The sequence below is a fragment of the Amblyraja radiata genome, chromosome 32 (assembly GCF_010909765.2).
Source record: "Amblyraja radiata isolate CabotCenter1 chromosome 32, sAmbRad1.1.pri, whole genome shotgun sequence".
In the NCBI taxonomy this organism is placed as follows: Eukaryota; Metazoa; Chordata; class Chondrichthyes; order Rajiformes; family Rajidae; genus Amblyraja; species Amblyraja radiata.
The window spans coordinates 13,943,172-13,960,514 of record NC_045987.1 but is presented as its reverse complement, the minus strand read 5'-3'; the positions used below and the strand labels follow the sequence as shown (position 1 = coordinate 13,960,514).

The following is a 17,343-nucleotide window of genomic DNA, read 5'->3' as shown; positions in this document are numbered from 1 at the left end:
ATCTGAATGGAAATATAAAGTGTACACACAAGAAACTGAAGATGCCACTTTACAAAAAAAGACATGAATCGCTGCAGTAACTCAGCGGGTCAGTCAGCATCTCTGGAGAACATGGATATACGACATTTTGGGTCGGAACCCTTCATCAGACAGTTAACATGATAATAAGTTAATGTGGCTTTGATCAAAGGACAAAGGACAAAGGGCATTTATTGTCACACACACCAATTGGTGGGGTGAAATTTGAGTTACCATGCAGCACACAGAGAAGATAAACACAACACTATAGAATTTAACATAAAACATAAAAAAACATCCCCCCACAGTGGAATCAATGTTTCCCACTGTGAGGGAAGGCAACAAAGTTCAGTCCTCTTCCTCTTGTTCACCCGTGGTTGGGGCCTATTGAGGCCTCCGCAGTCGCCGCAACGGCAGCCCAATGTTTCAGGCCCTCTCGCCGGGAAGATGGAACTCCAACGTCGGAAGAACACTCTCAGCGGCCTGGAATTCCGAATCGGCCACTTCCTACCGGAGACCGCAGCTCCCGAAGTCCACAGGCCGAGCTGGGCGGAGCTCCAACATAGGCGATCCTCTGCGAAAGATCCCAGGCTCCGCGATGTTAAAGTCAGCACCGCCCGCGGCTGGAAGCTCCACGATGTTAAAGTCGGCAGTCCCGACACTCCGGAGCTCCAACACGGCGACCTTGGTAAGGCATCGCCCGCTCCGTGATGGTACTTTAGTGCTGCGCCGCTGCTGAAGCTGAAGCTCTGGCCTTTATTAAAATCTGACAATGTGCACTTTAACCACATGTGATTTTTTCTATTACTGATCTCAAATTGTTGAAGTTGAGGTCTCTCAAATCTCACGTTAAGTCTATGCCTCCTAGTTTTAGAATCTTATACCCTGGGAAAAACAGAGCATTCACTTTATCCATGCACCACCTGATCTTTATATCTCAATAATGTCACTGCTCAGCCAAAATCCCAGCCTATGCAATCTTTCCCTATGATAAGCCCACAAACCCAGTTAACATCCTGGTGAATTTCTTCTGCATTCTTTCCTAGTTAATGACATCCATCCTATTGCTGGGCAACCAGACTGTATACATTACTCCAAATCTGAAAGTGGATCAATGGTATGAAACAACAAGCAATTATGACGAGGCACATTTCACCATACAAATTATATTTTCCATTGATGTAGAATTGATGGTATTGAAAGTTAATGCTGCAATTGGACACTAAGAACAGGTAAAGCAAAATCAAAGAACAAGTTTAGTCGCAGTAACATTTCCAACTTTACAAAAAAAATGTATTATTTATTATTTTCTTGATTATAACATACCATGTTGAGTCAGAGCCTGCTCCAATGGTGAGATCACATCTGATGATGGTTTCAGTTTGATGACATTATTAGTGATGGAAAATGCCAGTTTGATCGTCTGAGTGAGAGTCTGACCTGATCCTTCAGATCCACTGCTACATTTACATTATTGGTGGTTGGTTCGGAAAGGGAGATGGAAATAAAGATGCAGTTCATTAAAATTGATGAAACTAAATGCTAGGAAAAACATTTTAATATTAATGCATAATATTTTTTTCAATGGGACAACTCTGATTATTTTAGTTCTATTATCTATAAATGGAGCAGAATTCTTTTGCAGTCAGGAAATTGTAATTTAATAGAGTAATGTTTCCTTTCTTGAAGTGTGAACAGTCCCAATATGTTTAGTATTTTTCTTCCTGATCTGAAAAACTTTGGATCAAAAACATTTCTAAATGCGAGTCTTTTGCTAGGCAAATTGATGTCTTCCAAGGTATGTTATTGAACATATTTCTAATTGAGGAATATATTATTAGAATTAGCTAACATCATATCACCAAAAAAAGCTTGGGATATGTAATTGAAAACTAATTAAATTAATATCACTTTCATGCCTTGATTCGATGGAGATTCACAAATGTTGTATGTTTACTTCCTAAACTTTATCCAATAGCTTCTTTTTTTTCATAGCTTCAATGTAATAACAGAAACTCCAAGACTTTTCAGAAAACAATAAAGACAAAATCTGACAATTGTGGACATGTTTGTCAAACAGCAGGTTTGAAGAGCAACTTGCAAAAAAATAATTCTTGGAAGACTAAATTTACAAAGAGTTCAAGGAGGCAGAGGGCCAAAAGTGGGATAGCCACTGACAGATGAGAAAAGTTATATGGACACCAAAAGTTGACGTGGAAACATGTTCTTAGAAATGGCAATTGTGTTGAATTACCACTAATGCCTCATTTTCCATGTAAATATTCATTTCTTTTTTCATTGTTTCATTGCCCAATTTAAGTCATCTATATGTAATTGTTACACGTTGGTTGAAGACAGCCACATGAACAGCTTCCTCCTTGAAACACTTTGTTCCAATTCTCTAAAAACTTGAAACATTTCCTCTTGAACCATGTGCTCAGATCAGTTTTTCCTAAATCAATTTATCACACAAGACTGAACAATGTCAAGATTCTCTTTGTTTGGTTAATCTTAAGACTGTTGTGCACAAGGGGCTTAAGTAATGACAGTGCAATTTCTTGCAAGCATCAGTCAAATCACAAAAATAACCAACATCTTGTAATTTGCTGAATAACAAAAAGTAGCTGAAAATAAAAACCATCAAATTGGATATCAGTACCTACTTTTCTAAGATGTAGGAAAAACATTAAAACAAAGAATAGGTCTTATTTTGCAATGGCAATGCTGGCTCGGAGGGCCGAATGGCCTACTCCTGCACCTATTTTCTATGAATTCTAATATGAAGATTAACACTGTAAATCTTATACTGTAAACCCTCTTTATAACGGACCATGGGGCGGAATGGTGCCCGTTATTGCCGATTGTCTGCTATACCCGAGAAAGGGATTACCAAGTAATAGAGTATCATTGTATTAGTAGTAGAAAAAAAAGACTGCAGATGCTGGAAGCAGTGGCGAGGCGGTGCGGGCTGGGTCTGGCCTCAGCAGCCCGACCTGGCGACGCAGGCACTGGCAGATAGGCCTAAAAAAGGCCAGGTAGGCGGTGCGGGCTAGGGGTGGCATCGGCAGCCCAGCTTGACTGTGAAGGTCAGTAGATCTGTCCACTATAATCGATATCCATTATAAGGAGGCCCATAATAACAAGGTTTTACTGTAAAAGCTATTAAACCTTTCGCAAAATCTTTTAAATACAGATATTTTCTGATGTGTCACATTTACAAAGGTTTTGGTTACACCAATAAAACCTGTTTTCATAGAATTACAAAGGGAACCGATTGCAGCTAATATAAACCATACCTGCTGGGCTGTGCTGCCATTACTGTATCAATGGTGTCCACCCCAATAGCCATAATATTTATGATGGCTTGTCCTGCTTCTGTATTTGCCAAACAATGGGTACACATAGCCTGAAGACTGGGAGGACTAGAAAATGAAAAGAACAAATCATTAAGATTTTTATAAAGTAAGATATGCTTGTACCTGCACTTCCCAAAATAAAATTCAGACTACAAACACGACTCTTTGGGCCATACCTGCCTTGTGATTCCTCTTCAAGATTCAGATTCAAGATGGTATAAATAAGCTCAAGGATCAGACAGCCTACAACAGATAGATGATCATTAAATCGCAAACATATAAAAATTAATCATATACACCTGTTGATACATCTATGTGCATTGCTCATTTGAACTAAATCAAATAATTATTAAATGGAACAAAATGTAAATATTACTCTTGTACTTTTGCCAGAATTTCTTAATATTGAATCTGTTTCCAGAAAAAACACAGGGCACAGTAATATTATGGTGTGTGATGTGTGTAGGCAGGGATTAATTTAAGTCAACGCTAATGAAAATTAGGAAACCACTCATATCCCTTCTGTCTGCCATTTAATAAAATCACTAAACCCTGTGCAGCATTTTATACAAATATATAAATGAATTAGGAATATCTGTAGGTTTGTTAGCCCCTTTACCCTACTCTGCCATTTAATAAAATCACAGTTGATCTTAAGGCTTCCTCAACTCTGCAGTCCTGTCTATCTACAGTAACCTTTCAGTCGTTATGAAGAATCTTTCTATCTCCATCTCAAAAATATTTGTAAATCTCTGATAATCTGCTTTCTTACTATACAGAAGTTGAAAGCAGGCAATGTTTGTGCACTGCATTCTGACTCACCAGATCTGTGAGCACACATCGCCTTTCAACTCACTGGGACACTGGTTTATTTTCTCCTTACCTAATTGATTGGTAATTTCTAATACCTGTGAATATCTAAAAAATTTGAATTAAAAGTATCAGGGGCATTAATAGAATTAGCATCTAGCAATGCAGACCAAGTACCAGAGACCCTGAGTGTGCCAGATTATTGGAACTTTCCTGCACATCAAGGGTTCCCAACCTGTGGTAAATTTACCCCCAGGGGTTAAATTTCACCTACCCAGGGGGTAGTTTTGTTGATTCTAGATTTGTACATATTTTTTCTCATTGTCTGACTGTTTGGTTCTGGTATACCAGTATCTGTTCATCATTATTTGTTCATAAATAAGTGAAATAACATTGTTATGCGCTATTAAAGTTGCCTGGGGTAAACGGGACGAAAAAGGTTGGGAACCCCTGCTGTACATGCATAATGGATAATAATGTCTATAAAACATTATTCAAAATATTTAAAATGCATTGCGTGTTTAAAGTGCTCCACAAATCCTCCTCCCTAAATGGAAATCAAGATTACATAATGAATTATCCACAAAGGCCTTACCGATTTCTTCTCGCATGCCATAGACATTATAACGCCATTTGTGGTAGGTTGGCAGTAACTCTTTCAAAACAAAAACCACACAAGGCATAAGACCTCGACTTTGAGTACTTCCTAATTGGCCCTGTTCAAATGCAAAATAAATAAATCAGTCAATTTTGCTTGATCGCAACAATGAGGCATCAACAGTCCACAAACTGCACAAATTGGCAGCAACACCTCCTCCTCAATAACCATCAGCACAGGAGCACGTCAAGGTTGCATGTTCAGACTCCTGCTCTACTCACTCTATACTCATGACAGTGTAGCCCGATACACTTCCAACTCCATCTTCAAATACACCGAAGATACCGCCATTGTTGGACAAATTACAGATGGTGATGTGTCAGAGCACAAGAGGGAGATCAATGGACTGACCGAATGGTGCCGGAACCTTGCTCTCAACGTCAGGAAACCAAGGAACTAATTGTTGACTTTGGAAGATAAATGTCCACAAACCTGTCTTCATCGACGGGACAGTGGTGGAGAAATTCAAAAACTTCAAATTCCTGGATGTGCATATCTCTGAAGATCTATCCTGGACCCATCACATTGATGCAATTATAAAGAAAGCCTATCAATACCTCTCCTTCCTTAGAAGATTAGCAGATTTGATATGTCAACAAATACTCTTTTGAACCTCTACCAGTGTACAATGGAGAACATATTGACTGGTTCCATCACAGCTTTGTTTGGCAACTCAAACGCCCAGGAATGAAGAAGGTTGCAAAAAGTAGTGAACATTGCCCAATCCATCACATGTACTGACCTTCCTACCATCGAAGGGATCTACAGCAGTCGCTGCCTCAAAAAGGCAGCCAGAATCATTAGAGACCCATACCACCCTAGCTAGCCATGCTCTTATTTCACTCCTGCCATCGGGAAGAAGGTATAGGACCTGAAAACTCTAACAGATTCAGGAGCAGCTCTTTCCCTACAACCATCAGCCTATTAAACACTAGAATCTCCAAACAAATTCCAAACTACATAGACCTGGGGGCATTGTTTTTGTCTTTGCACTATTATTGTTTGTATATACACTGAACTTTATTTGTTGTTTATTATTTCCAGAGTACTATGTTTACATATCTGTTGTGCTGCTGCAAGCACGAATTTCATTGTTTCTTTCAGGACATTTTAAATGAAAACAATTTGATTATCAAACATGTATGAAGATATCCAATTGATGTTATTCATCAATTATACTGAACAATGCATTGCTAGATAAATTCCGATTTGTTGTAGATTTTGGTATGAAACTGAAAAAATATACAAGATACACATCGTCCTGAACTCCAAAACGCAAACAAATGGGTCAAGCTACAACTAATAATGTGATAATGAAAAGTTATCCAAACAAAAACAAAAATCAAAAGAATAGCAACAATATAGATTTGTCATACTTCGATAATTGCACACTTTGTAGACCTTTAATGAAATTTGTATTTCTTCAATGACACAAAATGATGGAGTAACTCAGCGGGGCAGGCAGCATCTCTGGAGAGAAGGAATCGGTGACATTCGGGTCACGACCGTTTTCCTCACTTTGTCATGCTTCACCACAACCACCTTAGACCCAAAGGGCCGAATGCCTCCTCATGTATCACAATAAGTACAAAAGATAATGAAGAAGCCCTTGCCCTCTTTTACAAAATCAAGATCAGTAGTTCCCAACACTGTTCCAGATGGGTGTGTGTGCATATATTACTGAGGGTCCTTCCATCATCAAAGCAACAATCAGACAATGGAACAATTACCACTTACTCGCCGGTACTGTCTACCATCTCAAAGATACTTAAAAAAGTCAATAAATTCCTCAAAATCCTCCTTTTGACAGTTCAAGCACATGGTACACTCAACTATTGGACACGGATTGAAGAAAAAGGAAACTGTGTAAAATCTACTGCAATGCAAACTATGGTATGACAGTTGACTTCGAAACGTTTTCAATCTCAATAAAAATTGATTGACTCTAGGATTCAGGACGCAATATTGAGGATGGTTCAATCCTTTAGTTGTACGATAACAATACATGCTTTTGGGGGTTTGTTTAACTACTAACAGGCAGAGCTAAACAATATAAACATTCAAGAGTGAGCTTACCTTGACAAGTGTTATAACCAGTCGCAGAAAGGCCGTTGTGACACTATATTTGCCTTGCGGTCGCTCAATGCTCAGCAGGAGATTACCATAACTACCTGCTTGCATTCCTTCGGCACTGCAAGAATGGAAAATAATGACTGTTTTGCATCTATTTCTTTCATCAATAAAATCCTAGTCCGCAGAAGTAATTTTGCAGAGAAAGTTGCAATGGTAACTGTTAACTCCTGAGAGATAACAGAGACCAATTATCAAAAATCAACTATACATTCTTGTCATGACAAAGAAAAATCAGTGCCAAAACGGGAGGGAGATTTAAAAAAAAATAAAAAATAATGAAAATAATTTTAAAAATAAACCTGAAATAGGTCAGGCAGTATCTGTGAATATAGAATTCTTAAAGCGTTTGATACATAATGTAATTTTCTTAACATTTTCTATAGTTAATAAAAAGCTTCAATTTAAAATTAGACAATTTCCAGAGTGTAAGAGGTAGATGCACAAAGGTAATGATATGACAAACAATGAAATAATAAGAGAATAACGGTGAAAAATTAAAATGCAAGGCATATCAACCATGGCATTAAGAAGTCAGTCAAATCGTTAGTCTTACATATCAGATGTAATTCATAATCTAATACCTGATAGACTGAACAATCCCAGTGATTTGTGTCACAGAATACGGCAAGAAGCCTGTGTGCTGCAGATCTGCCCACACCTAAGCACAAAAAAAAAATCCTCCAGTTATTTTCTCTCAGCTGTACCATCTTCATTTTAACAGGCCATTGTAACTGCCATAAAAAACAGTGAGTATTCAGTTAATTGTTACCTTGCTACCAAATTAGTCCAATTCACTATATTTTATAATCCTACTTGATTTTGTAATTGAATTTTATTTTATTTAGCATGGTGAATCTTTGGTCTTTATATTTAGTTTCTATAATGCAATAGTAGCATTCCTAAGAAACCTTGCATTAGAGAATATAGCATTATTAAAAAGTGTTAATGGGGAGGAAGGGAGTTAGAGGCTAGATTGCTTTTAAACTCACAATAATAACATTTTTCCTGCAGGAATTTCAAAGATAAATATCTTACCAACACCAATAAGTTTATTTTTGTTACTGTAAGCTAAAAATTCTAAACACATATTACATTGTTTCGTAGCATATCATTGAAACTCGTGTCAATAGAAGCAATTGTTGTCATTTTCAATGGCCAACCCAATAAAAGTTGCGCCTGTCTTCTTATGAGTAGTATCGGATTACAACTGTACGGTTACATAAAATCAATTTTTTTGTCCCGAAAACTGTTTAAATTCAAGACAGTTGTTTATGAACAAGGGGTCACAGTTTAAGGATCCAGAACAAGGGGTCAGTTTAAGGATAAGGGGGAAATCTTTTAGGACCGAGATGAGAAAAACATTTTTCACACAGAGAGTGGTGAATCTCTGGAATTCTCTGCCACAGAAGGTAGTTGAGGCCAGTTCATTGGCTATATTTAAGAGGGAGTTAAATGTGGCCCTTGTGGCTAAAGGTATCAGGGGGGTATGGAGAGAAGGCAGGTACAGGATACTGAGTTGGATGATCAGCCATGATCATATTGAATGGCGGTGCAGGCTCGAAGGGCCGAATGGCCTACTCCTGCACCTATTTTCTATGTTTCTATGTGCTTGTCAATTTCCAAACTAACCTAAGTAGTTCTCTGATTTCCATTCAGTCACAATATAACCAATTCAGTCTGCACAATACAAAACATTTTCCCCAATCGGGAAAATTTTCATCATTCGTGCTATGTCCAATTTGGGTCATGGAAATGCATGTTATAGCAGAATTACCTTTATATTAATATTTTCTATCTTTCCAATGCACATGTGAAAGCACAGAAGAGGGTTTGTTTAATCCAATAACATAGAGTCATAGTTATACAGCATGGAAACAGCCCCTTCAATTAAACAAGTCTATGTCGGAGATGCCCTATCTATGCTGGTTCAATTTGCCCGTGTTTGTCCCATGTCCCTCGAAACCATTCCTAACTGGGTACCTATCCATGTGTCTTAAAAATGCTGTTACAATACCTGCCTTAATTAATGCCTTTGGTAGCTCGCTCCACAACCTGAAAAGGTTGTCCATTAGGATCCTATTAAATCTAGCCCTTTTCATCTTGAACATGCCCTCTGGTTTTTGATTTCCCTAACAAGAGTAAAAGACTCTGCACATTCACCCCGTCTGTTCCTCATTTTATACACCTCTATAAGATCACCCACCTAGCAATTTGCACTCCAAGGACTAGAATCCTAGCCTACCCAACGTCTCCATTTAGCTCAGCCTTTCTCAGGCAAAATCCTCGTAAATCTTCTTTACACTCTTTCCAGATTAATGCCATCCTTCGTATATGAGGTAGTTATAAACTGAACTCCAAATATGGCCTCATCAACGTCTTGTACAACCGTAACATAACATCCCAACTTCTACATTTAATATCCTGACTGATGAAGGCCAATGTAACAAAAGTATTTTTTATCACCCTATCTACCTGTGACACCACTTTCAGGGAACTATGTACCTGTACTCCTAGATCACTCTGCTCTACAACATTCCCTAGGGCCCTACCACTCACTGTGAAGGTCCTGCCCTGGTTTGACTTCCCAAAATGAAACACCTCACACTTTATCTGCATTAAACTCCACTTTCCCAGCTGATCAAGAACCTGCTGTAAATTTTTAGTTTAAATAATCATCAATTCTCAATGACCAGGTGAAAGGGCACAGATTTCAGATCAGAAGGTTCATGGTTTCTCTTTGGAAATCGATAGGTCATGGAATGAAAAACAGCATTAAAAAAAACCTCACAACATAAGATGCGGTCATACACGAACTTCCTCCTATGGCGAGTTACTAATCTCACCTGCGTTGTCAAGAGGAGTTTGGCAAGCAGACACTTAATGCTGCCACATAGAGTGAACAGGATAAGAGGAAAAATGAAAAAAAGCTGCATCCATGCCTTCCTGAGAGTAGAACTGCAGAGGACTGAGAACAGTTAGCCTGTCCACACTCTCAGGCAGTAGAAGTTGTATGGCGCAGGGAGACCTAAAGAGATGGGAGAAAATAAACATTCCTTGGCTTCCACAGGACCTTAAGAACATACTTTGCACAAAATTGCTGATTGTTCCCATCAAGTCTTACCTTGGCTGGCATCCGTGTGGCCAGGACTGTCAGGGTATTTACGCAGGAAGCAATCACTTCCATTGGAGGATTCATTACTGAACTAAGTCTGCAACAAGCAGAGAAACTATCAGCATCAATTTAAAAAATGAAATCGCTGCCACATATCTATGCATTGAAATGCCTAGTACAGGTGCACAACCTTTTATCCAGAGTTCCGGAAACCGAAAAGCTCCGAAAACCGGACATTTTTTCCAGGATGTCGTCTGCACACCAAAGCCGTGCAGTAAGCTCTCGAGCGCTGTGGCCGCCGACTCCCAACATCGCGGAGCTGGGGCTGCGGGCGTCCGGCCGCGGGCGGCGCCGGTTGTAGCTCCGACCCCGGCAACTCTACCCCTGGCTGCGCGGCGCTCCAAATCCAGCTCAGCCCGCGGCCGGACGCCCGCAGCCCCAGCTCCGCGATGTTGTATGTCGGCGGCCACAGCGCTCCGGAGCTTACCGCACGGCAACCCGGTAAGGCATTGCCCGCTCCCCGCTGGTATCCCAGCACTGCGACGCCGCCGACTCCCAACATCGCGGAGCTGGGGCTGCGGGCGTCCGGCCGCGGGCGGCGCTGGATTTGGAGCGCCGCGCAGCCAGGGGTAGAGTTGCCGGGGTCGGAGCTCCAACCGGCGCCGCCCGCGGCCGGACGCCCGCAGCCCCCAGCCCCCAGCTCCGCGATGTTGGGGTCGGCGGCCACAGCGCTCCGGAGCTTACTGCACGGCGACCCGGTAAGGCATTGCCCGCTCGCCGCCTCTCCGACCAGGTAGGGGACTAAGAATTAAAGTTTCCCGCTTCACCACCCCCCCCCCCCCCCACATAAAATCCCTCCAAACTAACTGACTAACATTTAAGCAATGGTTTACAATGATTCCCCGGTCTCCGGGGAGGAGGCAGCCGCTCCAGACTTTTCAAGCCGCCTAATCTACCTACCTAATCTACGCTAAAAATCTTCCATTCGGAAATCCGAAAAATTCCGAATTCCGAGAAGTGTCTGGTCCCAAGGCTTTCGGATAAAAGGTTGTGCACCTGTACTTCTAAATATGTTCATGTGCAAAGGGTATGTGAACAATTCCATCTTCATGCAGAAGATATGACTATTCTTTGCATAATTGGGTTTGTCACCACAGGCAATGGTTGCTTTTAGGCGAAATGTACAAGTTAAAATACAAGTCATAACACTAAACCAATTGGGCAATAATTTTTCATCACATTTTTCAAATTTTCATTAGATACATTGTATAGTTTAGTTTATATTTAGTTTAGAGATACAGCGCGGCAATACCCGCACATTAACACCATCCTACTACTAGGGACTATTTACACATACTGAACGTCATTGATTATACCATTTTTATTTTCTGTGCAACTGATATAAATGCCAGTAAAGGAAAATAGTGTCACTTTCATGAATATATTTTTGAACTCTTACCTTTGAATTAACATGTACAAACGTGAAGTGATTGGCAGCAGACAATCTGTAATAGACCAATCTGTGCTGACTATTCTATGTACCAGATCAATGATAGGTTTGACTCTCTGGCAGTGAAGGAGAACATCTGGTAAAAATAAAACAAAATTATACATAAAATCTATTGATATACAATTATAGAATTTTATCATTTCAGAGTTAATACAAGATATGATGCTAAAATAAATTGAACGCAGCCATATTATTCCAAGGACAAAATTGCCAACCAACCTTAAATTTACTATGAACATCTTAAATGGGAAAGAAACATTTTATGTCAATTGATAACAAAATCTGTAATATCTTTGCAGTTCCACCAACTAAACTTTGGCAAATGTCCATCATTTGAATGAATGAATGAACAGTTTATTTCGGTCATACATTAAAAAGAAGAGAACTTTACAATCTGTGTAAATATGAACCAACACTGTATCCATTTCACACAACGTTCACATAATCAATGACCGAAAAAGGAATAGGCTGAAGCCACAAAGCTTATTTGTGCCTATCCTATAAATTTACATAATTCAGCAGTGGGCTGTTCAAATATTTGAGCAATATTACAATAGCTTCATGCGAAAATACTTCACAAACAAATGTGACTCTTTAAAAGTTGTTCCAAACATCTGATGCAAACGGACTGGGATAATAGCCGCGAGTAGGTAAAGCTATCACACAAAACAACTGGTAACTAACCTGCTGTTGAAACCACATGTAGCAGCATCTCAATCTCACAAGTGAAAATTGTCCAGCCACTGTATGAGTAATGCCAACGCACAAGGCAACCCTGAGCTGTAGGCATCACAGTTCCATATGTACCCTGAGGCATACGTATATTGGCCTGTCCAGATCCTAAATGAGAGAAAATATTGCTGACGTGCATTTAAATCATTACAAAGAAAAATAAAAGCTCTTCACTGTACTTTGGTACATGTGACAATAAACTAAATTAAACTGCAGCGCCTATTTTGATGGTATAGTGCAACTCAATTTCATCTATCAAATTTCAGCCTAGCAAGCATATCAAGACATATCATTTGAGTTACCAACCTTTTCCTTGCATCTTTTAAAATTTAAATCTTATTTTTCAAACTAGAAAAGATTTTACTGTGTTCAGCAAATCATTTCAATAACATAATAATGTGGTGCAGTTTAACTGCCATGGATAGTTAGCTTTGAATTCAACCAGGTTCTCTAATGAAAGACCAACTGCAAAACAGGAGAGGATAAATTATCTATTTCCATTTAAAAGTGAGCAGTGAAGAATTTGTGTACCTAAACATTGCATACCATAATTAAAAGAACAAATAAACTGAGCCTGATCATTTTATGTGTGTTCAATCTTAAAATAATAAATTTATTAAGTAGGTGATATTGAAAAAATATTTTGAAGGGAATAAAAGATGTTTTGCATGCATGTTTCTATGTCTCCTAAGAGTTAATAGTGTTTGAGGTGACAGAGTTGAATTCCAAAGTGACTAGTCTAAACATTAGCTGTATTATATGTCTCTATATCATGCATTATTATCAAACTATGTATCTTAAAAATAAATAAAAAATCTATTTTAATAAATGAAATGGGCAAGATTATCACAGGGCTCTGATACTATGCAAGATTATCTTAAACTTACCAAGAGGATAAAGTAGTTTTGGTGTTTGCCTTCTCCACTGAGTTTCATCCTCATGTGAAAGTACATCGTTTGGTTTATGCTTGTACAGCTCTGTATAACATGACATTTTGTCCAAAAAGCTGTAAACCTTCAACAGAATATAAAAATGAGACCATGAAGTCAACCAGAATATATAGACGTAATGGAGATAGAATCATAGTAACATTGAAACAGGAGTGTGATAAGTATCTGAAAAGAATAAATTTGCAAGGCTAAGGGGAGAGTTCAGTAGAGTGGGACCGGCTGGATTGCCCTAGTAGAGTGGGACCAGCTGATACAGACTTGATGGGCCCCAATGGCCTTCGTTCCACCCAGCCCTCACAAGCCGCTTTATTTAGTTTAATTTGCATGCTCTAAATCACTTTCAAAATCTTATCTTATTATGTTCGCTTCTTCCTCCCAAAGGCCTCCTCACAAGAAGATTCATTAAGTCTATTACTGCATAGATCTAAAATTATCTTTTCCCTCGTTGTTTCCTGAACACATTGATCTAGAAAACCGTATTGTATACAGCACATGAATTTGCCCAATATGGAGACCAAAATACACCACGATTCCTATATTACCCTTCAATGATGCATCTTTAATTTTTGACATCTGTTACAACTATATGACGACCTATGAATAACTTCCTCTATTTTTCCAGCCCTGTTTTGTTTCTTAATTTCAGAACCTGATTCTACACCATGATCTGCTGAGCCAAGATTGTCTCTCATAACTCTTCATTTATTAATAGGTCCACCACTACTTTTCCTTTTTATAATTCAGTGTTATAGAGCTGTACATCATGAAAAGGGCCCTTCAGTCAACCTTGTCCATTCCAACTAGGCTGACATATGGTTAGTCTTATTTCTCTTCATTTAGCCCCAGAGTACTTAATCAAAATGAGAATCTTGTATAGAATTGTTTTGAAATTGCTTTTAAAATGGATGCATACCTTTTTAGCTGTGCTTTTGTCTGAGATAAGCGCCGACAGCAGCTGCAACAGTGGTGCCATGGATTGTGGGAACATTCCACAATTGTTGTCCAACAAGACAGCAAGACCCGTTGTGGGTTCCTTCAGAATAAATACAAGGATCAGAATTTACATTAAATATTATGAAGAAATAAAAAAGCACAATTAGTGATTTTACAAAACAGCACTTAAAATCTTTACTCTTTATATCTTCTCATAGCAAGCAAGCTTCGTTCCACAACAAAACTCAACACTTCATGAACTGAAGATTTACAATCCAATGCAAGAAGTGTAAAGGATCAGATGCCATATGTTATTTCTGAACTTTTTTGCTCATAAGTGATGCACAAGAATCATGAAAGAGAGCAGAAATCGCCAAAAATTGAGAATTGCTTTAAATTTGTTTTAAATCTTGCAAATGCGTTTCTACTCTCGCCTCTAACATTATCAGAAACGGCACATATTAAAAATAGTTAGAAGCAATAAATTAATTGCTGAAAGTAGACAGGAACTACAACATTATTGTTGTGCCAACCAGGCAGCTGCATGACATCCCAATGGTTGGCAGAACAATAATGTTGTAGCTCCTGTCTACTTTCAGCAATTAATTTATTGCTTCTAGCTATTTTTAATATGTGCCGTTTCTGATAATGTTAGAGGCGAGAGTAGAAACGCATTTGCAAGATACAAAACAAAATTAAAGCAAATTTAAAGCAATTCTCAACTTCCACTTTGTTTGCAGAGTACAAGAGACGTGATGAAAAGAAGAAGATACACCCATCATCTGAGGCCAGCAGAATAACCCTCACAACAGGACATGCTCTTTCTCAACATGTTCTGAATCGTTAACACTTATTTCCATTGTTGGAATTAGTACAAAAATAGTTTGAGACATCAGTTGTGGAATTGATAACTATATCAAGCCTGCCATTCATAAAATAGTCAGAATGATACTATTAGTTGACAGAACATCTCCATCCAGAATTAGACAATTTTAACATCACATTGAACAAAAACAAATGACTTTCTTAATATAAGCATAATGTACTCACTGTATCCCAAAAAAGTTCAGCGAGATTAGGAGCTGCAAACACTTCACAAGCTAGGTTAATCAGGTGCTGGAAAAGAAAAAAATAAATTACATTTCTGCTAAGTACTCAATGCATATATAATTAAAATATACTCCTGAAGTACATCTAATTGAACAACAGTAATTTGTGATATAGAAACACTTTTAATGCAAAAATATTACAAGATCTTTGCACTTTGTATCTCAAATAAAAATCAATGCGAATCCATAAGATACATGGCAGTATGTGATGTGCCAATAGAGGGCATATGCACAAAAGCTTGGTCAGTTCTCAGGATCATAAAGAGGAGAAACAAAGGTCTAGGAAGGAAATCCCAGATCCTGCAATCTTGGGATCTGATGGCACAATCAAAGATAGATAAATCAAACTTGGTGAGGATCAGGATGCTAAACTGGAACAATAAGTAAATGTCATTTGATCTCATCCGACTACATTCCCAATGGGATGAAAAGTTGTGCCATTCTTTTAGGCAGACCTCAATAATTCTCAAATGGTTTCTAATGCTTTACTTAGGGTAAGTATGGAACAATTTTATAACTTATGGGAGTAATACCATTCAATACACTTGAAGGTACATTAAAACACTTACATCTTTTGAATATGTCCATTGAACAATCTCAAAATGCATCTTGACGATATTGTGAAATGTATTAAGAAGTTAGTTTGTTTATGCCAGTGGAAAGGCCTGTTGCATTTTTTTTTCTCTAAGGAGACAGTATATCAGTAAAACCAAGGAACTGATTGTGGACTTTGGAAGAGGAAAGATGAGGACCCACAATCCTGTTTTTATCAATGGGACGATGGTGGAGAGAGTCAAAAACTTCAAATTCCTGGGCGTGCATATTTCCGAAGATCTTTCCTGGACCCAGCACACTGATGCAATTATAAAGAAAGCACATCTGCGCCTCCAGTTACTGAGAAGATTACGGAGATTTAATATGTCAAAGAGGATTCTCTTGATCTTCTACAGGTGCACAGTAGAGAGCATACTGACTGGTTGCATCTTGGCCTGGTTCGACAACTTGAACGCCAAGAGCGAAAAAGACTGCAAAAAGTTGTGCCAATTGCCCAGTCCATCACCGGCTCTGGCCTCCCCACCATCGAAGGGATTTATCGAAGTCGCTGCCTCAAAAAGGCAGCCAACATCAGATACCCACACTCATTTCACCATTGCCATCGGAGAGACGGTACAGGAGCCTGAAAACTGTAACGTCCAGGTTCAGCAACAGCTTCTTCCCTTCAGCCATCAGGCTATTAAACACAACAACAAATAAGCTCTGAACTACAATAGACTATTATTATTGCACTATAATTGTTTGTTTATTGAGTATGTGTGCATGTGTATATATACACACACTGAATTTGAAAAATAAAATTCTCCCGTTATGTACTATGTTTACATATTTTGTTGTGCTGCAGCAAGTAAGAATTTCATTGTTCTATCTGGGACATATGACAATAAAACACTCTTGACTCTATCCCTCTTATCAGTTCTGAATGCCACACTGGCAAGAGCCAGAACCAGGGTAGAAGGATAGATCACAGCAAGAGTACACAACGATTAGGCACAGGCACAGGCTAGGCACAGGCAGTTTAAAAAAAATATAATGGGTTCTATGCATGAAAAGCAAGACAAGAATCATCCCAAAATACACTTCCAGTAATAGCATAATCTAAAAACAGGCTGCGAAGGAAATAAAAGAGTACATTTTCAATGTTAAACTAAATAGCACTGAATGCGAAACATAAACATGTATAGGGGGGTTGCACGAAAGGTCACTGGGTCATAGGGCTCGACGCACGGAGCCGCTAAATCCAACTGGAAGACATCCGTCACTTCCGGTATATGTTATTAATGCTAGAAACGCGTACTTTCATACCTGTTAAAAACGGCCAAAATGTTGAATTTTTGCACTGAAATAAATTGTGGGAGTCGGGGTAAGCGTGAGAGACATGTACCCAACTTCAGAATTCCAAACGTGAAGCGAAATGAAGGTATAGAGAAGCGAGAACTGAAGGGACTACAGCGGCTAAAGTGCTTG

At 38.9% G+C, this 17,343-nt stretch overlaps 1 protein-coding gene across 2 annotated transcripts in view; it reads right to left on the bottom strand.

The window, feature by feature from the left end:
* Positions 1-17,343, bottom strand: part of nup188 (nucleoporin 188) — a 72,527-nt gene that overhangs the window by 35,420 nt on the left and 19,764 nt on the right. For both annotated transcript variants that reach the window (XM_033049015.1, XM_033049014.1), the window contains exons 13-24: positions 15,263-15,328; positions 14,193-14,312; positions 13,217-13,343; positions 12,282-12,437; positions 11,547-11,673; positions 10,097-10,184; positions 7,557-7,633; positions 6,919-7,033; positions 4,780-4,900; positions 3,551-3,617; positions 3,315-3,440; positions 1,345-1,478 (exon numbers count right to left, since the gene is read on the bottom strand). In XM_033049015.1, coding sequence (XP_032904906.1) covers positions 1,345-1,478; positions 3,315-3,440; positions 3,551-3,617; positions 4,780-4,900; positions 6,919-7,033; positions 7,557-7,633; positions 10,097-10,184; positions 11,547-11,673; positions 12,282-12,437; positions 13,217-13,343; positions 14,193-14,312; positions 15,263-15,328 — 1,324 coding nt within the window. The remainder of the gene's footprint in view (positions 1-1,344; positions 1,479-3,314; positions 3,441-3,550; positions 3,618-4,779; positions 4,901-6,918; positions 7,034-7,556; positions 7,634-10,096; positions 10,185-11,546; positions 11,674-12,281; positions 12,438-13,216; positions 13,344-14,192; positions 14,313-15,262; positions 15,329-17,343) is intronic.